Raw genomic sequence first — 22496 nt, 5'->3', positions numbered from 1 at the left:
TTATCTGTCAAGTGGTAATCATAACATTACTACGTCAAAAGGTTATCTCAGGATTGAATAATTCCATTGATACCTTTAACTCCCCTAGAACAGTGACAGGCACAAAGGAAATGTTTAATAAATGTTAGCCTTTATTACATGTTGTGGGCCCTCTACACACCCAACTGCGGGCAAGGCCTATCACTTGTGTTCAATCAACTTGGAACTAATCAGAGAAGAGAGAAGTCAATGTCCTCTTTTCGTGAGCAGTCACCTTTATGACCTCACACTCTTTGCTTAGACAACTGGTCTACTCAGGCAAGGTATGCACTTTCCTTTCACAGATGGTTGTGTGGTAGAGGCAAGAACCCCAAACAGTGATTTTGAGGAACTAAACCATCATCCTAGCTCCTCTGTCCTAATCCCTGGATGACCTAAAGCAAGTGCCTTTCACTTTCCAGAACTTTGGTTTTTCCGGCTGTGCAAGAAAAATGAGCTCCTATGAAGCTCAAAACTGCAGAGGGCTTGGCAGCATTTTGCACAGCAGTGATGCAAACACGATTTCTATTTCCCAGTCTGCAAGCCACACCACACATCTCCCAGGCCTTCACTTTCACTTCCAGAAGCGGCACACTCCCCAGACTGGCATGGCTGGAAGGTCTCCAGCGCTGGGAACAGCTATATTTTAATTCGCCCCGCCCACTGTCTTGATGGATTCTTTTTCTCCTCCTCCAGGGACTTTCCTCACTTCCTTCTGTAAACGAAGGAAGAAGCACATGAGCACACTGTATATAAATATGCTTGGGAAAGCTTTCTTCTTCTTCTTCTTCTTCTTCTTCTTCTTCTTTTTTTTTCTTAAACCAGATTTGGTTTCTGTTGTAGGCGGTGCATTCCCTAGCCAGGCGGGGCCCAGTGTGTTGTGGAAGGGGGAGGGGAGAGGCCGGGGGTGGAGTAGGCAGTGATTAATGCACCCACTGTGAGAGCCTGTCTTCTATTTAATGGGGGGTCTCTCTGCCCAGGGGGAGTCAGAGCTGTCTCCAGGACCAGCGGGAGCATGGCAGAGAATCTGGGGCTGGGCTTCAGGGAAACAGCCAGCGTGGAAATGCTGCCGGAGGAAGGCAGCTGCACCCCCAAGGCCAGAGCCAGGTTAGCAGCCAAGAGCAGAGCAAGCTGGGCTCTCACTTGCTGCCTGCTGTCACTCCCCATCCTGGCAGGACTCACCACCTACCTGCTTGTGGGCCAGCTCCGGGCCAGAGGAGACGCCTGTGTGTTCCAGGTAAGCAGTCTCTCCCCTGAGCCCTGAGCCAGGGGCCCACTGACCTGCTGCAGGCACCTGGCAGCCGCTGCAGCTGTGGACAGACTCCTTTGACCCACCAAGCTCCCTGCTTCCCCATGCTAAGGAAACACCATGGGAAGGGCAGAGAGGTCCAATCTGGTGTTTATCCCCAATGATTCCAGGAGATGAATTGTCCTCTTTATGTTTATATGGGAACAACCTCCAATAACATAGTTTTAGATAATTACAATCATAGTGTACTATGACTATTTGGGAATATTCCTTTTCTTAAAAAAAAAAAAAAAAAAAAAAAAACCTCCTTAAATTATATAACTAACATATGTCATTGAAGAAAGTTAGAAAACACAGATAAGGAAAAGATGATAATTATCATTACCCATAACCACATCGAAGTGACCACTATTGATATTTTGGGGTATAGAATTCTGTATTTTGTAACAAGATGAGATTATTTTGAGTCTCCAAATATGTTATGATTTTATTTATTGTTAGTAAATTCACAGCAGTATGATGATATAGATGATTGCATTATGTTCCTGTATATGATATGTCTGTGCTATAATCTAACCAACCCCCTTTCCTGGGTTTAGAAATATTCTTTTTCAATGCTCCAGAAAGAACCTCTTGCCTTGTTGTCTATCTCTCACACCTTGCTGGGGGCTCAGGGTAGAGGAGCTTAGTCAAAAAATGAATGTAAGAGGTAGGGAGAACATTGGTGCCAAGTGGGGTGGGTACAGGTCTCAAGGGGAAACTTACAACTCTGGACTAGGAACATCAAAAACCTTAAAGACCAAAGAAAATGTCATTCAAATAATACCCTTTTATAAAAAAAAAAAATACTCCTGCAAATCTGTCATGACTGATTTCATTTCAGTCAAAGGTATTATATGCCAGAGAAGAAAACAGGCTTTTTAATTGATTTAACTGGAAGTCTGTCTTCTAAGCAATGCTGGCTGGCTTCACAGCAGGAACACCAGGAGAGACCAAGCCATGGCTAATATGTAACTCTCACCACCCCTCAGAGTCAGCAAACAGATCTTGATTCAGGCAGCAGGGTCCACAGCCACATGTCATCATTCAGAAAACATAGAAATACGCAGATAACCTGGAAATGGTGTTCATGTTAGAGAAGAAATTCAAGGCATGGGAAGTCAGGCTGTGACCCCTAAGCCACCTAACCCCCTAAGCTTCCTATGGAGCCAAACCAGAGCATCTCGTCAGTGTTCTGGGATTCTGTCCTTCCTTAGCCAGAAAGAGACAGTTGTCCTGGAATGAGACAGTTGTTCTGGAATGAGGCATTGAGAGACCTCCAAAAACCTGAACTCTGCTGGGATCTGTAAGGAAACAGTGCCTCTGCCTAAAATGATGTCTTGAGATCCCCTATTTCGGCAGATGCCAAAGAACACTTTTGTTGACCTAGAAGACCATCGGGCTCTGGAAGCACCTTGGGGTTAGCAACCGTGGGAAGCCGGTCACCAGCCCTTGGTGGCGGAATGCCACGGTCCACAGGGCTGGTAACTTGCTCCATCAGGAAGAGAGCTTGGGATACGAGCTGTCACTACACAGGGAAGCCCACGAGAGAAGGCATGAGTGCCTGCCCTATCATAGGTACTCAAGAAAGAAAAGGCTAATATTGCATTCTGTGATGCTTAAACCAATCTCCCTGGAGAGCAGACATGCAGAGACGGTTAGCGCTGTGGTTTGGCCAGGCTATCCAACTTCTTGGTGCGTCAGAAGAAGAGAAAGGGAAACAGGGGAGAGGCTGGGGCACATGTAGCAATCAGAGTCTTGAAAAGAAACACCCGGCCCATTCAAACAAGAGAGTTTGAAGAAGAATGCTTAAAGGGTTTGGAAAGGTTCAAAGAAGAGTCTCGTTGCCGAAATGCAGAAGAGCTGGAAGCATAGTGAGGTTAGCAACAGCGGGAGGCTGGTCATCACCTCTTGGCCTGAAAGAGCAAAGGGAGGGAGCAGTTTTAGGGGGACCCAGGGAGAATGAAAACATAGGAGAGGGCTGGCTGGAGGCGCTGAGGGCTAAGTGGAGCCTGCCTGCTTGCCAGACAGCAGGGAGGGAACAGGAAAAAGGGCAGGAGAACTGGTCACTCTCTGCTCCCTGCTTCTCATCCCACTGGCCAGATTGGAAATCAGGCTCAAAAGAGCCAGGAAGCAAGAGCGCCCAGAAGACAGCCTCCCAGGACACAGGGCAGGTCCAAGAAGGGCAAAGAGTGGATCCTACTGGGTTAATGGAGAATAACCAGTTCAGAAAACATGGAAAATAGGATTCAGGAGGGAAAACTAGGTCACCAGGGAGAGCTTGAGTGGGCAGAACTATGTCATGGCTCGTAGACGTCGGAGTTTGAATTCCAGCTCACCCACCTCTGGCTGGGTAAGAACAGGAATGTGGTTTCGTTTCTTTGAACTTATTTCCTTTTCTACCAAAAGAGGATTCACATGTCAACCCTCTGGCAGCTCTGCTAAGATGAGTGCGGGAATGTAGGGAGACCCACACACCGTTACTGTGATTGCCATCCTCACACTATGCCAGACACCCAGCTGCTACTAGCAACTGGTGTAGGAAATAGCAGCAAAGACAGTTACCAAAACTGGTAAAATATACGTATTTTAAACTGGACTCTCCCTTCAGGGGTTATGTAAGGAAAGCTTCAAGGTGACAAAATCCTTACCCCAGGTAGGTTTGCAGAGCAGAGATCAAAATCAGATTTGAAAAGATTTATAACCACCTGTAGGGGAAGTGTCCATAAATATGGCATCAGTTGTATACATCCTGGCACCTCCATGCAGGGAAAATCTGCAGTGGCCACTGTTTTTAAAAAAAATGAAACATCTCAGGGCACCTGGCTGACTCAGTCGGTTGAGCCTCTGACTCAGGCCATGGTCTCAAGGTTCGTGGGTTCGAGCCCCGTGTCGGGCTCTGTATTGACAACCCAAAGCCTGGAGCCTGCTTTGGATTCTGGATCTCCCTCTCTCTCTGCCCCTCCCGCCCCCCTCAAAAATAAATACACCTTAAAAAAAAATTAAAAAAACAAAATGAGACATCTCTAGATGTAAGGATGGAGAATTTCTCCAAGATATATCATTAATTGGGAGGAAAAAAAAGGTACCTAATGGTACATAGAATGGGGGACGTTCATTTTCAGGAAATATATGTATTCATATCTATGAATGTTTTTGTAAATGTATAGAACCTCTCAGGAAAAGGACAAGAGATTGGTAGCTCTGCCCACATCTAGCTTGGGGAACTGGGTGGTGGGGCAAGAGAGAAGCATTTTTAAACTTATACCCTTTTTGTACAAAATGTATATGTTACATGTAAAACAAAACCCAGAGAGATAGTAAAATGTTTTAGGGTCGTGAGACTCCTGGAAGATGCCAGGTATCTGGGAAAAACTCAGTTTAAATTCTTGCCTAGATACTTCTTAGCCATGTTACCTAACCTCCCTAGGCCTCAGGCTCTTTATGTGTGACATGGGATACTTAGAAATAAAGTATTTAAGGTGTCTGGCAGGAGGTGGGAGATTAGCAATTGGTAGCAATTATTATTATTATGACCAGGGAACTTCCTGTTCATGGAAATTACATCAGACAGGGCAACTTCTCCTCCCGCTCTGGAATCACCAGGCCAGAGAGTGGGTTTTGACCCTGGAGGAACTTTCTTGTTCTCTGACGTTTTGTGAGCTATCTCCCTGCCTCCTCCACCCTGGCCTTGCACCCACAACCCACACTCCAATCCGTTCTTTGTCAGCTGCCCTGGACCACAGCCCGGGCTTTCTTGGGGCCCTTAGTGGCCTCGATTGCCCTCAGGCTGGGTCTGTGAGCCCCCATGCTGGCCCACAGGGGCCCTGAGACCAGGCTTCCATCTTCCCCAGCCACTGCTCTGACACATACAGGGTCTGTACTCCAGCCATGGCAGAATGTACCATGCTGGCTCAGCCCCAGCCCAGCGCACGGTGGGCACACAGAACTGTGCGAAAAATTGTCAGGGATGTCATTAGCAGCATTGCTTCTTTGGACTGAACCCCGGCCCTATCTCTGTCCTTCCCCTCCAGGTCCTCTTCTGGAATCCCCACACACTCTCCCTACTTTCTTCTTGCTTCCTTACAACCTCCCTTCCACCCCTTTCTGAAAACCCCTGCAAGACTCCTAGCCTTTGTTCCCTGCTCGCCTCTCCCCCCCCCCCCCCCCCCCCCCCCCCCCCCAACGCCTGCCCCTGAGACACACCCCAGCCCTGGTCTCCATCCAGACCCACAGGACCCCACAGTGATGCCGACTGAGGCCTCAGAGTTGCACAGGTTTGAGGGAATGCCGTGGCTCCACCACATTACATCTGTGACCCTCTAATAACTGATCATGTACCAAACACCATTCTAAGCTTCTTCAAACCTAAGGCTCTGAGAACAGTAAATGAGATCATGCCTATCAAGCCCTTAGCCTGGGGTCTGGCATGTATCCATGTATGATACATTTGCTATTATTACTAGATGCATCATCTCAGTTAGTCCTTGAAACCGCACAACAAGGAAAGAAAGTGCTACTGTTATCTCCATTTTAGAGACGATGAAACTGAGGCCTAGAAAATCTAAGCCACGTGACCATTGGGATTCAGATTCACCATATACGTTCCTTCTAAGCACTACGCTCTTCTGCCTGTGGTGTAAACGCAGCAAATCATTCACTTCGTGGCATGGTCAGGAGGATTTGACAAGGATTCCCTAAAAAGTACCTGTCACATAGTAAATGCTCAACAAATGCCAATCCCCTCCTTCCTCTGGGGGCTTCTAGCTGTACCTGGCACACAGAAGGCACTCACAAAGGGTTAGCTGGGTAGAGAGAGAGGAAAGGATGCACGAGGTCCCCAGCCTCCCTAAGTCATCCACTCCCTGTCTATAATGTGGGGAGGCAAACACACTTGTTTTATAGCTCTGAAGTGAGAATTCAGCAAGAGGATGTTGGGAAGCTATTGCCTGATGTTCAACAGACACAATGCCCCTGCTCTCTCCACCTTGAGGGTGAGCCTTCTGTCTCACTCGGGCTGCTTCCTCGTTGGAAATGAGGGCAGTAATGACAATCCCTTTTCAGTGTTGTCTAGAGAAAACAAACAGATGGTTGAGATAAAAGTGCTTTGGAAATTGCAACACACAGAGCATTCAGTGGCCCTGCCTCTCCTGTGGCCTCAGCAAGTCCTGGCAAACCTGGAAGAGAAGCCCAACTCACGCCCAAGGTCAGGCTGTCGGTGTCAGGCAGAGAGACCACAGAAAAGGAGGGGGAACCAGCCACGGTGCGAACCCCAAATAGACACAGCAGCCCCGGAACTGGTGACTCCAGGATCCATTTGTTGACCTGTTGAAATAAACACACACATCACTCCGTGCCCAGCACTGTGAGCTCCTGTGTCCACACCTGACAGACCACACACTGTCCAGCTGTAACAGGTCATCTCCAAGCCGGGTCTCCTTAATGAGGCCCAGCCACCCATGGCAGTAACAAGCGTGGGTTTTGAAACATGGGAGAAGTACCTTCCTTTCCCTCAAGCCCTTTGCACAGGAAGAGACAGAAATCCAGAAGACAGTTGTAGATGGAGGAGAGGAAGCCTCTTCTGCTGGGAGAAGGAGGAGGCCTTCCAGAGGTCCTAAAGGGTTCAAATCTGCCACTGGTCGTAAAGAGACACAAGGCTAGCTTCTGTGTATCACTGAAGCGATAAAACCAAAAGGAAGTTATGCAGAACCAATAAGATGTACCACAAACTTTAACTGAGCCCAAAGAAAGAAGGAAGATGAATTGGATATCCACTTTATGTGTGTGGTCTTTCTTAGGCATCACGATGCTTCTGGGAGGAAAGAATTATTGCCTGCCTTCATGGATGGGGACACTGGGTCTCACTGAGGTTAGGTGACATACCAAAATCAGACCGCTAGGAAACACTAGAGCTGAGATTTCCACATTTGCTTGGCTGCACACACCACATTCTTAGCTGTGAGCCACTCTGAATGTTGTGTGTAAAGCCCTGACCAGTGTGCCTTGGAGGATAATGAATTGAAATAGCCTTGGAATGAAACACTCTCCAGGTTGGATTTATTCCCGTGCAAGTACAGAGAGAAACAAAAGCAAAAGACAAGGAGACAACTGTCTGTGTATTTCTCCTAGAAGTCCTGGGAGGATGCTATGGGTCATAGAACGTTTATGTGTTTTTGCAATTGAGGCATTTATGACGGCAAGCAATGGATATCTCTTCCTGTTTATGAGTATACAAGACAGTCAGTATGGGACATAGGAGAAAGGCTAAATGGGTCATTAGTTAAAACACACTCAAGGGATTTTTCTGGGGAAATACCAGTAAGAGAGTCTCAAAGACCATCTATCTTCAGGTTTGATTGTCCATGGTGTATACTCAGCTAATGTTTAGGGGGCTCCTGATACATGCCAGGGTCTGCACTTGGTCTACAAGTTCAGATCCCAGACCCTCCATTTACTCTTTGACGTTTGGCTTACAAAGGCTATAAAAAGGTAATGCCGGGGCAACTGGGTGGCTCAGTCAGTTCAGTGTCTGACTTTGGCTCAGGTCATGATCTCATGGTCCGTGAGTTCAAGCCCCGCGTCAGGCTCTGTGCTGACAGCTCAGAACCTGGAGCCTGCTTCAGATTCTGTGTCTCCCTCTCTCTCTGACCCTCCCCCATTCATGCTCTGTCTCTCTCTGTCTCAAAAATAAAAATAGGGGCGCCTGGCTGGCGCAGTCGGTTAAGCGTCCGACTTCAGCCAGGTCACGATCTCGCAGTCCGTGAGTTCGAGCCCCGCGTCAGGCTCTGGGCTGATGGCTCAGAGCCTGGAGCCTGTTTCCGATTCTGTGTCTCCCTCTCTCTCTGCCCCTCCCCCATTCATGCTCTGTCTCTCTCTGTCCCAAAAATAAATAAACGTTGAAAAAAAAAATTTTTTTTAATAAATAAATAAAAAATAAAAATAAACGTTAAAAAATTTAAAAAAAAAAAAAAAAGATAATGCCCTGGGGTGCCTGGGTGGCTCAGTCGGTTGAGCATCCAACTTCAGCCCAGGTCATGATCTTACAGTTTGTGAGTTCGAGCTCTGCATTGGGCTCTGCACTGACAGCTCAGAGCCTGGAGCCTGCTTCAGATTCTGTGTCTCCCTCTCTCTCTGCCCCTCCCCTACTTGCACTCTATCTCTCCCTCAAAAATAAATAAACATTTTTTAAAAATCTTTCAAGAAAGGTAATGCCCTTCTTTGAGAATAACTGGAGCGGTAGACAAGAAACACACATAAACACCAATACAGGACCTCACACCCCAGAGCACCCAACTAGATAGTAGTCTTCCTCCATCCTTCTTTCTTCCCTGGTTGGAGTATTAGAGTAATTCCAAATATGCTTATAGCAATAGGTCATGGTTATTTTGTGTCAGGGATTCAGCATACAAAGAAAAAAAAAGTGAGAGAAAGAAAATCAAATGAGGAGGAAAATCCCCTGACCTATAGGAACTAAGGGGTTAAAAGTGCCAGCTTGCTTTGCTTGGGCTCATAAATGCTGGTGGCCACAGGAACCCCACATTCCACTAATACGAATCCCCATGGGCAGACACATTTGCCTTTTCTGCCTCTGACTCCTGGCCAAAACTCACAACCATCAACAAACATTTCTGGAGCCATGACTATGCTGCCAGCAGAGCCTGGGATGAAAACCTTTGGAGGCTCCAGTACTAAAAGATGATGGCCATCCAACTCTTGAATTGTTTTTTATTTAAACAAAAACTCAAAACGTGGCATGTGTTCTAAAATAAAAAAGGTCTCTTTCTTAGCTTTTTGGATTGCAAAACTTAGGCTAAAGTCACTGAAGCTAAACCTTGCTTCATCTCTTGGCTCTATTTTCTTCCTATCTTTCTGACATCTGAGCAACAGCATATTTTGCCCTTTGGATAATCCAGCGGAAGTGCCAGGTACTGTCTGAGGCACCAGGAATCTGGTGGTAAGCGAGAGATAGATGGAGCGAGTCATTGCCCACAGGCAGCTTGAATTGCTCTAGAGAGCAAAAAGCAATTAGCACACAAATAACAATATCGCTTCAGGAAGTGATAAATGCTTAGGAAGAGAAAGCAATGGGGTCTTGGTTCTCAGCCAGTGGTTTGAGAAGGCATTTATGAGAGAATAAATCACATTTCCCAGGGATGCTCTTGGACTCTGTGACTATTCAGATTTGGAAGATAATGCTGCACCCCTCAGGAGCTAATGTCTCCTTGGTGCCCCCAGAGTAACCCAGAAGCAATGGAGATGAATTGGGCCGGAGGACACTTGGGAATTGTATTGGCCTGGGATCTGGCATGGAACCAGCTCAGATGCACAAACCTTTTCCCAAATAAGCTACTAGTTCTTTGTCTCAAATCTTCTCTTCATTCATTCCTGCTTCCCATCACAAAAAGCTTTCTCCCATGATAGAGTCACTCTTAAGAGAAGCAGCAACGGAAGGCTTTAGGTGCTGTTCTTGGAAAGAGAGTCCCAGCTGATGTTCTTGGGGACTCTTGGACTGTTGAGGTCTTCAACATCTGCCAACCAGCACTGTCACAGGCTCCAGATGTATAGCGGATTCCAGGCCACTGAAACCCATACACGTCCAACCATATATGAGAATAAACATGTGCCTAGGTTATAGAAATCCAGCAGAGCCCGTAAGGAAATGTGTTCACATCACAGATACAGACTAATGGCAGCGAGACTCTGAGCCAAAAGGAATGTTCCAATCTCTTGGCGGAGCGTCTGCTTAGACAAAAATAGGCAGATGTTCAAGGAGATTTCTCAGCAGAGAACTAAATGAAGCAGAAGACCAGCCAGGGCAGTATCATTTTGTACACAAGAGGATGCGACCGCACTCTCCCCAGTTCTCTTTGAGTTCACCTTCAGTTTTCTGCCTCGTCAGAGACGGATTCTTTACCAGCTCTGACAACAGCAAATAAGGAAACAGGCTACAGAATGAGCTCCTTTCTAGGCTGCTTCTCTGCTCCCCCACCCTAGCCCATCGAAGTTATTATGTTGGACAAGTAGTCACATCAATTGGGTTTAGGTCTTCCAAAGCTACTCTACTCACACCCCTATGCTAAATGTATACAATGGGTTCATTTGGCAGCAAAACTCCTTGTAGTTTCCCAGCTGCTCCCATGCTCTGCTGGGCCTCCTTACTCTCCCACAAGCTGTTGGCCTCTTCTGGAATAGCAATTACTTTTTATCACCTGGCTAATACCTGTGGGACCTGTAAGACTCATTTCAGAGGTAATTTCCCCTGATTCCCCCACTCCTGGACCAGGTTCCTGTTTTCTGAACTCTGTGCTTCCCCTAGTCTCACAGTGCACAGAACTGCTGTACTTATCCATCCACCTCACCAGAGAGGGAGCTTGTCCGGAAGTGGGAAGGTACAATTGCCTAGGGCTAGGGATTCTGGAATTGATTGGCCTGGTTTAAAATCCTATGTCTCCACTTTCCAGATGTGGGACATTGAACAAGTTACTTAAGCCCCATTTTCAAATAAGGACATGAATAACATCTACCTTAGGAGACTTTGCAAAGCGGAAGGAGATAATGTGTGTGAAGGGCTAAGCATAGGTCAGTGCCACTAGTCACTCAACAGATGGTGGCTACACTTACTGCATTTCTCAGGCCCTTTGAGTCATTCACTGTGGTTGCCTCTCATGGCTGGAGCACAGAGGACTTGGAGAGGAGTAAAGAGCAGGTAACAAGAATGGGGTGGTCAACTGGAACTTTGAATGCCAAGTATTTGCGCCTATGTCTTAAAGACCATGGGGAGCCACTGAAGATGTATGAACAGAATAGTGTCTCAATACAATGATGCTTTAGAAAGAGCACTCTGAGAGCAAGCAAGGAGGTGATTTCAAGAAGAGGAGAACCAAGATGCAAAAGGACCAGCTAAGAGGCTCACGGGAGAATCCAGGAGAACAGCATGCTAAGGCCTGGAAGGGAGGCATAAATGAGAAAAGCTTCAAAATAGAAGTGGCAGCTTGGGTTTACAGAAGAAGAAAGCAGTGAGTTTCAAGCCTGGTAATAGGGGAAGCAGTCATGGTGCCATTAACAGAATTAGGAAGCAGACAATGGAGAAACAATAGATTCAGTCATTCAAAGACAGGATCTCTGTCCTCAAGAAGCCTTCCAGGGGACGTTAGATAGTATGGCTTAGGAATAAAAAGAGCCTGGAAGTCTGGGCTCTAATGAGGTCACTGTTATCACAGACCTGCTCAAAGACCTGTTCAGCAATGACACAGCTACACCCACATGACCACATACACATGTGCAAATAGCACCATGCCACGGACACATGTAGACACACAAAACACATCTGTTCCTACCCTCCCCCACTGCTGGAGCTGTCTTCTGTTACACCCACACGGACGCACAATTCTTCATTCACAAGTACAATCTCACACACGCACAGATTCTAAGACGTAAAACTGGTTACATGAAGCTCTCTGTCTGTGGGGACTATGTAGCTATAAAAACCCAATCAGAAGACTCTGAGGTGAGTCAATACCATATCAGAAAAGGTTTTCTGGAAACTAAAATGTAAGGACTAAGCCAAGGACTTAGTTTGTTTTGCTCCTGAGCTTTACGTTCACACACATGAGTGGTGATTCCTTCATTTTCCATGTGTTCTTTGCCCTGACTCCTGCATTTTCTGTTTTGATCCTCATCTCAAACCTGGGAGTTATCTGAGGCTAGGGATGTTATTATTCCCATTTTACAAATGAGGACACCAGAGCTCAGAGAGGAAAGATCATATTGTTTGAGATCATATTGTTAATCAGTGTTGACAGCAGGATTCAAATTCGGGTCTGTCTGGCTCCAAAGCAGTTACTCTTTCACTCCCATGTGGTATCTGAAATGGCTGGCAAACTACGATTGCAAGGATGCAAATTTCTTCATGTATTGCATGGAAAAGGGGGGCTTATGGGAAGGATAATAGAGCCCTTATTTCTTTTTCTAGATCATTTTTAAAATTAGTTCCAATTTGGGGGGCGCCTGTGTGGTTCAGTTGGTTAAGCGTCCAATGCTCGATTTCAGCTCAGGTCATGATCTCACAGTTCATGATTTCAAGCCCCATATCGGCCTTGCTTGACAGTAAGGAGCCTGCTTGGGATTCTCCTTCTCTCCCTCTCTCTCTACCTTTAGCCCACTCATTCTCTCTCTTTCTCTCTCTCTCTCAAAATAAAAAAAATAAGCTTTAAAAATTTTAAAAATAGTTCCAGTTTTTAAATCGTGGTGGAAAAAGAAAATAAAACAAGTGCCACCATTTGTTCAAATGATATAAGCCAAGACAGATGTCACAGTGTCCTAGAATAGAACAGGGAAAGCTCTCAGGACATAACTTCAAAGTTGAGCTTCCAACACAAGCGTAGGAGAAAGAAGGTCCTCAGACTGCTAGAGGACGAAAGGGAGGTGTTGGGCACAAGATTCCCCTCAATCAAGTATTCTCGTTGCTGCATCCCTTATTCCAGAGTGCCCAGGCTAGGTGGCAGCAGCATCTCAACCATGCCCTTGCTATGGGCAGCTGTGGGGTTGGGAGACAAAAGGATTACAGGTGGTCTGAATCATATCTTTCTTTCCCAATAGACTCCAAAAGGGCGAGAGTTTGGACCTTCACATCAGCGAGCTTGTAAGTGTGTTCATATCTGATGCCTTTTCTTGTGGGGAACGGGGCATTATCTAGTAGTTTTGGTATGTAGGAGGTTCAGAGGGATGCAAACCTAGAGAAGTGAGGTTCCTCCCCGGTCATTAAAAAGACAAAATGGTGCTGGGGCCAAGTCCATGGCCTTTGGAGGTGATGGCCTCTGCCTCAGTTTACTCATCTGTAAGAATGGTTAAAATGGTAGCTACCTTGTTGGGTTGGTGTGGATTAAATCAGTAAATTCCTACAAAAGCATTAGAACAATGTCCCACCTGCTCCCTATCCCATTTGTTAGGCCATCGATCAATGGATATGGTTAAAGGGGACCTTGCATAAGGTCAGCTTGCTCCCCCTAAAGCAGTAGCAGGGAGGGAAGGGCAATGTGAGTTTACTGAACATAGACCATGTGTCAGGAATCATGCTGAGCACTCTCCATTTGTGATAGGAATTGATGAGCCCATCTTAGAAGTGAGACAAACAGAGTGTTGGACAGGTTAGAAAATTGCCCAAAGTTATGAGCCAAGCTTCATTGGTGTTCGAGACTCTTTGTCCTGAGGCCTCTCTGTCCCTGGAGAAACAAAAACAATCTACAGTGGGCCAAGCTGAGGGAGAGGAATTTTTCTCTCTGGTGGCAGGCACCATGCAACTCCAAAATACTGTCTTCCCTCCAGCCACCCTGTGACAAAGCATCTTTCTCCTTTCCTTACAGATACATCTCCCGGAGCTGGTGGGGATAAGCCAAGGGCACACCTGACAGGTATTTTTCTCCCTGGTGTGTTTTCCAGGAGACCATGCATGGAACATGGGCCCAAGATTTCTTTCAGAGAATTTGCCAAAAGTCATTCTAGGAGCTTCAAACCCAACACCACACACCTTGGTAACAGACCTCTCTCAGTTGAGGGGTTTCAGATGTCTTCCTCCCTTAAGAGGTCCAAAGGCCCATGACCCTTGGGCATTTTCTTCCAGATTCTATCAGCCCTCTTCCCTTCTGTTCTGTCTCTCTCTTTCATTCACATCCTCAGTCATTCAGAAATGGCTTCCCTCAGAGATTCACCTAATTTTGAATCTGGTCGAAGATGAAAGATCCCCTGAGTTGTTCAACTTATCTAGTCCATCTGTACCCTATTCAGGATGAAGTGATTGGACATTTACATTCAAGGTAGACATTTCCAAAGAATTTTTGTTGATGTGAAGAGATTAAGAGCATCCTCATGATATCGCCAATATCAGTTTCCCAAGCCTAGTGTCAAAATTGCTGGCATCTGATGCCTGCCGTTGCATATACCTCAAAGACTCCAGAGAAAAGAGCAAGACCATGCACAAATATGTGTTAAAACCCCATTGAAAAATTAGAGAGTTAAAAGCAAACATACTCTCCTGACCTATAAGAAAATTTGCAACCCACAGGGGGATATCCCTGTGGCCCAAGACATGTATCTTACTGTTTGACCAAGAGGAAAGTGTTTGTGGTGTGTTCTAAGTGAGGGGTAGGACCAGAGAAATACCAAGTCACCAATTACTTACCACTTGCCTTTAAGAATGGGACAGATTGAAAAAACTGAGCAGGATTTTCCTAAGAGCAGAGTGTGGACATATCACACCCCTCTTCCTACTGAATGGGGGACCTGGGGTGGGGGGGCGGGGAGAGGTAACTAGGTTCTACTGAGCTCCTAATGTGTACCAGGCACTGTGGTAGGCATTTTACATCCATGATCTCATTTAATCTTCATTTCAGCCCAATGAGGGGGGACACTGAGGCTCTGACAAGTAAAGTCACTTGTCCCAAGTCACATGCATGACTAGGAAGAGCTGAGATTCGAGTTTGACTCTCAGACCTGCACTGTCTCCATCACAACGTACTTCCTCCCCTAACTCCCACTTGCTGCAAAGTTGACATAGCTAATTGCATACCACTTTAACAAAACTTGCTTTGTCTACAGACTAAACGATTTTTGTCTCTGCATTGCCTGAGAGGATTTATTTAATCTGTTGCATCATCCACATTGGGAATGGAGATGATCAGAAGCAAGTAATAAAAATGCCTTTCACAGAGTTTGCACAGAAGTAACAGAGCTCTCCAGGGGCCATTTAGTGCGGGCGCCAGAGAGATCACATGTGTCCTGAACATGTGTCACTGTGCAAAATAAACCATAGGCCAGTCAGCATCAGAAAAGGGGATTTAGAAACATCCAGGAACCAAGTTTTTAGTCAGCCACCAGGTGTGAAGGTTGCTAATTATTTCCTTAATCATAACCTATCCCTAAGCTGTGGCAGATAGCACATATTGGTGATTGCCAAGGACTTCCAAAGAAGTCATAGGAAATTAAATCCTGTCTTTATTTTCCTAAAAAGTATTCATTTTACTGCAGATTATTTTTATTTGAAATCAATGACTTTGTCCTAACTCATTTTTTTCCTGCTCTACCCATACTTCATAAAAGCTTTCATTATTTATGTCCAAGTATATCATGTATACTTGTAAATAATGCAAACATAAGACCATGCAAAAATATATAAGATGGAATAAACTTATTTTTTAATCTGCCAAAATGGAAGATACTAATTTATTTGAGGAAAGAAAATAAGTAACTGTTGAGTACTTGCCATATCCAGCCATCAGGAGAAAAACGTCCATGTCTCTTTTGTTCACTTGATCTTCCAAACATGGCAATGAAGGGGCTTTATCTCCAGTTCACAGACAGAAAGTCAAGACTCAGAGAGAAGGGACCTACATCACTGATGAATAACTTCACATGCCATAGAGCCAGAACTGGAACTGACCTCCGTGGCCCAAAGTCCCAGCCCCTTCCACTCCACCAGTCGATTATGCCGGCTTATATTTTGGCCTTGTTGGTGTCAGAGAAGCATTTCCAAATGTCCTGGATCTCTCCTTCCAATATGTGCCTTGCATGTTGATTTTTTACTAAACACTGCCTGTGTTTCATGTAACCTTGGACCATGTCATTGCAGGGGAGCTATACGGAACATCTGACTCTCTGAAATACCCTCTCTGTCGGACAGTATGTCTGAAACAAAAGGCTAATCAATGCGAAAGCAGTTTAGAGCATATTGCTAAAAACTAGGTATTTTATACACACTGTTCTTTTTTTATCCTTTCCATGGGTGTTTTTTGTCCTTTTTTTTTTCTTTTTCTTTTTTCTTTTTTTCTTTTTAAGGAAAGAGATGTCAAGTGAAAAACCAATCCTTAGTAAGGAGAGAGTTTGTGCCAAAAGATATTGCAGGATGGGAGAAGGGAGAAGGAAAATCAGTTGCAATAGAGAGAATGCTCTGCCCATAAGGCCTGCAAGTGTCTCAGGGGTTAAGCTAAAAGGGGTTTTCTTTTACAGAAAGGAGTAAACAAAGGTAGAACCAACCAGGTGTAAGGAAGTGGGATGAAGGTTGGCGTGTGTCATGTTTTACCCTGAGGGCAGCCTATTCTCAGGAGAGACTGTATGCTGGCCCAGGCTGAGTGCAGGGCCAAAGCTCAGGGGCCTGGAGGAAGGAGAGAAGCTTAACCAAAGTTTGGTTAACAAGCAGTATATTCCAATGGATCAGTGGGGACAAAACAGTTCAGCTAATCATTTGTGAGGCAGAGAGTGAGGATTTGGAGGATCTGGAGTCTGGTCTTATCAGAGATACGTAAAGGGGACAACCCACCAGTTTTATCTAAGCCATTTGGAGAAGTGGTTCTTTGCAAGGAGGCTGTTTTCCAAAACACAAAAGAGTGAGATTTCTTAACCTTCACTGTTTTCCAGGATCGCAGGGCTCAGGTAAAGTTCTACATTATCAGGAAAGAAAATTTGGGTGCAGAGAGGCAAAGTAATGTGTCCCTAAGATGCTCCTCTCTGAACAAAAGTATGTCCACTTACATCTCCACCACTCGTTCCTCCTCAAGGAGCTTGTTAGTCATTGGTTTTATTCAATCACTACACTCTGTAAATAATAGGAGGCTCTTTTTGGCAAAGTCCACAAGTTCTGACACAAGCAAATTAAACCTCTTTTGTCTCTGCAGTTGTGAGACAAACTCCCACACAGCCCTTGAAAAATCAGTTCCCGGCTCTGCATTGGGAACATGAACTTGGCTTGGCCTTCATCAAGAACCGGATGAACTATACAAATAAATTCCTGGTGATCCCAGAGTCTGGAGACTACTTTGTTTACTCCCAGGTCACATTCCGAGGGACCACATCTGAGTGTGGTGAAATCCGTCAAGGGAGCCGACTGAACAAGCCAGACTCCATCATCGTAGTAATCACCAAGGTAACAGACAGCTACCCAGAGCCGACCCAGCTCCTAATGGGGACCAAGTCAGTGTGTGAAGTAGGCAGCAACTGGTTCCAGCCCATCTACCTAGGGGCCATGTTCTCCCTACAGGAAGGGGACAAGCTGATGGTGAACGTCAGTGACATCTCTTTGGTGGATTACACAAAAGAAGATAAAACTTTCTTTGGAGCCTTCTTACTATAGGGGCAAGGCAGACATCCTTGGGTGAAGGTCCTCTGCCTCCTAGTTCCTAATTTTCCTCCCTTATATGTAATTATAACAAGGGGTTTTTTGGAGCATTCCACAGAAACAGTGTTTTAGCTATGAAATCTGAAGCCCGAAATTTCATACTTTATATGCCTAACTGATAAAAATCTTAACCAGAAAAAGGCAGAATACAACAGACATTTGATCTTGGTTGCTTGGAAAAGTGGTGAGTTTCTAAACATTGGAACACCGATCACCAAATGAATAGAGATCTACTGAGAACATTTCCACTCCTTCATACTACACGTTTGTCCCCAGTGGGTCCGACGATTGTGCAATATGATTATGAAATATTTGCTTCAATTCAGTTCAGGAACCATGAACAAAATCCAAAGCCCTAGAAAATATAAATCCTAGAAGCAAAATCCTTCAACGGTTTGCCCAAATATATACTTTAATGCCTTATCTTAAAAAAAAAAAAATGAAAAAGGTTGGTATTTCTCATGAACGTTCTCAAAAAAAAAACAAAAAAAACCCCACACAACTGTTTTCGTGCCATCTATGGCAAATGAGAAAAGCAACCTCTCCTTTTATTATGCACATGGGCATCAAACAAGCAAATATGAGTTCCACATGCATATCAAATACACAACAATAGCATTTATTTAGCACAGTTTTCTTGAGCACCTTTCATGTTCTGGGCACTCCCTTGACCCAGAAGATACTATGAAGAACAAGACAGACTCTATTCAAAACTTGAATGACACCAGTACACAGCTCTTGGTCAAATACCACTCAACGTACTCCAAGGAGTAATCCAAGGCCTGACACTGGTACATAAAGTTTCTGGAGCTCTCCTGACTATGTAAGATATCCAGCTGATTAGGTCACTTGGGAAACTTGAAGACAGATTTCTCACCAACTAGACCAACTATGCAACAAGTGTGATGGACACCAAGAGACAGTAGACTTATTCTCTGGGTCTCAAAATCCCGATCACCAAATCTAGACAAGTTCACTTAGATCTGCTTTGAGGTTTGATTCACAATTTGATAGGTGGAGTGTTATATGGTGTTTTTCTCTTTGAATATTCAAGGGATTTAAATATGGGATTAGCTAATCAGCCCAGCCCAGGCTGGAGGAGGAGGGTGGACACTAAGAAAGTCCCTCCTGCACCACAGTGAGCTCCTACCCTCAAATCTGTAGGATTTCCCTGCACTAATATGCCAAGAGTAGGAGAAACCTTTCTGCTCTCTTAGCCTCAATCAACTTGTCTGTTAAGCAGGCATCTACCAGTTGGTCTCCCATGATCAGATGAGCTCGTGGAGATGAAACACACGAACCGCGATCATTCTGTGAAGTCTGAGTATGACACGGGGAGCCACATCCAGCACCTTGGCTCCTGGAATAAATGCTGCCTATTGTAAGAGACCTCATGAATGGGTATAAAAGCAAACCTGGCACCAAAATCACTCTTACCCTTGTTGCCAGGAAACTACAGAGGCACCAAGGTGTGTGATGGGGTTTCTAAGCAGGATGATTGGTGTAACAGTACTTGATCAATATTGGTCGAGTTATAATTAAATAAACATTGATTTCTGGTTTCTCAGTTGGGAGACTGAGGCTCTAAAGGCTTCAGTTTCCCACAACTGCCAGCACAGAACCTAAGGCAGCAGAGGGAAGGGTGTGGTCATCTCCACCTGATTCAAAAGAGACTTCGTAAAGGAAGTGAAGCCTGAACCAGTCTTAAAAGAGAGTGGGCGGGGACAACAGATGGCCTCAGGGAAAGGGCATCTCAGATGGAGGAATTACCCTTTACTTAAAGCAGAAAGGAAAGGTTTCTCAGTAACTACAAAACCAGCTTGATAAGACAAAGCTCCTTCAACCTACTCCTAGAAAAATGTTAGCTGGCAGATTGGGATAATGATATCAATAACTCTAGTCTGGCTCCAGGATCAGAACTCATACCCCATGGAGAAAATACAATGCCCTGTCTACATTTGCATGAGTCCCCAAGCAATGTGGGGTGCAGGAGAGGATTTGCATGGAAAATTTTTGCATGGATTTGCATGGCCAGAATGGCCAGCTCACCTTCTTCTTCACTAAAAAGAACCCTTGTTACCCAGGCTCTTCAGACCTGCCCACAGTGCCTTAGGGGATCTGGTGGATGTGGAAGTTCATCCAAGAAGTAGAAGTTTCCTACTATTCAAAAAGACTTGACCACTTTGGGTCAAAATCCCTGCCACGTATCTATTTTTGCGCCTGTCATAAGCTTGTTTGTCGAAGAGTGTACCATGCTGATGTTTTCACTGCTCAATTTGTTAAATCCCTGTATTTTGTACCATTCAGAAAGGCCCAGCCGACCATTTCTAGGCATGAGAATGAGGCGAGAGAATGCATAAGAACATGTGATGGTCTCCTGAAAAGGGTAAATGCGATGCATTCAGAGATTTGCAAGGGAAGAAGGAACATGCTTACGTGCTTTAGAAAATAGTTAATTTAGGAGGAAAATGCTTTGCTGGTTCAATGTGTCTCAAAAGGCTGAATTCAAATCAATTCCACATTTACTGAGTGCCTACTCGCCCTGGGGACACAAAGAAATTATTTTAGTCCCAGACGTGTTCATTCTAACTGCTCAGCACCTCCATTGTCTTTCATTTATATTGGCAGTATTAGCTAATTAATTAGCTAACTTTAGGCACGTGGATATTTTCTCATTAGGAAAATGGGTGCCATCTGATGAAGGATGATCACTAACAAAATGATTTGCATTTACACTAAGTGTTTGTTTTTTAATAGCTTCTCAAAGAGAGTGTTCTGTTAATAAAAGAGGACACAATGAAGATACCATTTCCTCTGCTAGAATCCATCATTTAGGCCACAAGTGGAGAGAGGTTATCATCTGCCAGGCTTGAGTTTGGCCATCAACACCTTTGAAAATATTAGAACTTATGGATGAGGCAGAGGTGCTTTGAAAACCCTGTATGCTTCAGAAAATATAGGATCTATGCTCAGAATGCACAGGATCCCTAGCATTTTGACCCTAGCATGGTTTAGATCTATTTAGCAGAACGGCATTGCTTAAGCTACTAAAATTCCTAAGTGTTTTGACTAAGGTACAGTAGGACTTTCACATCCTGAAAAGTGTCTGGTTCAGTTCAATAACAGGGCATACCAGGGCCCTTGGCTCCATTTCAATTTAAGCTACGTCAACCCCAGAGGAAGTTCCACCTCCATGCTCGTCAGTAACCCCTCTGGATTATAAAAGATTAACTAGCTCAGTGTGCACGAGGCGTGTCCTTTGCCAATATTCTCTTGCAGGGTATTTTCCCCAGTCCTTTCCCAATCGTGTTCCCATGATTGCGACACTGGGGATTAATTCTTCAGGACAGGATTGTTTGTTATACTCTGCACCTGGCAAAACACATGCAGTAGTTTCTTGCCTCAAGATGCCTTGCTCTCCTAGGGCTTAGAGTCCTGAAATTGTTTTGCCATGTTTAGCAGAATTTATTTTTTTAAGCGTGTGCCACTATCCTGGATATTAACAGCTATTGCATCATTTTGGCAGCTGATCCTGGGGAGGATTCAGTGGACTGACTGTTAACCCCTGAATCCTTTTGCTCTAATGGTGAAAGAGAGTGTGGATCAGAGCAGTCACATCTCTGTCGTGCCCCACTCTGAGAACCATATTTAGAGCTACCCAAGCTCTGAGGTGAATTTGCCCCCCACCCCTTCCATCGCCCCATTTTAAGAAGAAAATATCATACCAACCCAGACAGAAGTTACTTGTTCAGGGTAACACAATGAGTTCATGGCAGATCTAGAGCTAGGTACTGTCTTCCTGAATCATAATTCTGGGCTCATCCAGTTACCCTCTGCTCTTAGCAGATAGTGTTTTAATAACTGGAAGAGAAACTGTTGGAAGACGGGAGAAGTGTTACCAAATAACCATGGGTGAGGTGGGGGACTTCTTCCATGTCTCCTTAGAGGAAAGAGCTAGGACTAAGAAGTTGCAGTTTACAGGGTCATCATTTCTGGCTGGATACCCAAAGAAACTTTCTACCATAAAAATAGAATGGCCCCAAAGAGTGATTTCTCAGGCCCTGGATACATTCAAGCAAGGGGCTTATCTCAAGGGTTTTGTAGAAGCCTTTCCATCATTGAGGTGGGAGGAAGGATGGAACCAAAGGATGGAACCAAAGGATGTCTCAGGTCTTTTCCGAATCTATGATTATGTGGCCATTTGTATTTTTTTTGAACGTGGCCATTTTTAAACTGACTTCTGTGTGTTCTATTGGATCCTTAAGAACTTGGCAAGCCATGTCAAGAGTTCAGAGGCTCCCAGCCTACAACTGGCTGCAATTTCCCACTTGTTCAGAGAGTGCCCAACACCAAGTGACTGTTTGATCTTGACCAATAGAGAATGCCATGGCATTGTAGAGCCAAGGGAATCTGCACAGTTTATCTACTCCAAGTTACATCATTTTAATAATGAAGAAATCCAGGCTCAGGAAGGTGACATAAATGGCCCAATGTCAGACGGTAACTGGTAGCAGTGCTGAGCTAGAAGTCATAGCTCCTGACACCCAGCCCACAGCCTTTTCATTTCATCCATGAATCAGTTGTGTTGTGTTGTGTTGTGTTGTGTTGTGTTTTGCTTTGCTTTGTTTTGTTTTGAGCATTCGTCACTTGACAGTACTCATCTAAATACTGGAGAGTAAGGCAAGAGAGAACATGACAGTCAAGTCCCACTCACCTGTCGCAAGCCTTCAGGAGGAAGGAAAAACACGATGTGGGGCCAATAAAGCACCTGACCTTAAACAAATGACTTTATTCCCAAAGTCATTGAAACATGTAACTTCCCCCACTTTTGTTCCAGGGGTATACAGATTGAACAGATGTAGGTATTTATGTGGTTTTACTGATAAACCCCATGCACTTTCACTGACTTTATGTTTTATGTTAAAACGTCACAATCCCAAGGTAAAGTGCATATTGTATGTTGTTGGACACGTACTTAACTGGTAAGCATCTTGTGTCTCCGGGCACTACTGTGCAAATTCTAAT

At 44.9% G+C, this 22496-nt stretch overlaps 1 protein-coding gene across 1 annotated transcript; it reads left to right on the top strand.

Moving 5' to 3' along the window:
* Nucleotides 1–396: 396 nt before the first annotated feature.
* TNFSF15 (TNF superfamily member 15) lies at nt 397–17954 on the top strand. The gene is made up of 4 exons (XM_040482101.1): nt 397–1255; nt 12905–12947; nt 13669–13716; nt 16972–17954. The coding sequence occupies exons 1-4, from the start codon at nt 1034–1036 to the stop codon at nt 17424–17426; spliced, it is 768 nt and encodes a 255-aa protein (XP_040338035.1). The 5' UTR covers nt 397–1033; the 3' UTR covers nt 17427–17954.
* The last annotated feature ends 4542 nt before the right edge of the window (nt 17955–22496 follow it).

This window comes from Herpailurus yagouaroundi, unplaced genomic scaffold (assembly GCF_014898765.1).
Source record: "Herpailurus yagouaroundi ecotype Mexico unplaced genomic scaffold, PumYag 160, whole genome shotgun sequence".
Classification (NCBI taxonomy): Eukaryota; Metazoa; Chordata; class Mammalia; order Carnivora; family Felidae; genus Herpailurus; species Herpailurus yagouaroundi.
The sequence above is the reverse complement of the archived record's forward strand: the minus strand, read 5'-3'. Positions and strand labels throughout refer to the sequence as shown.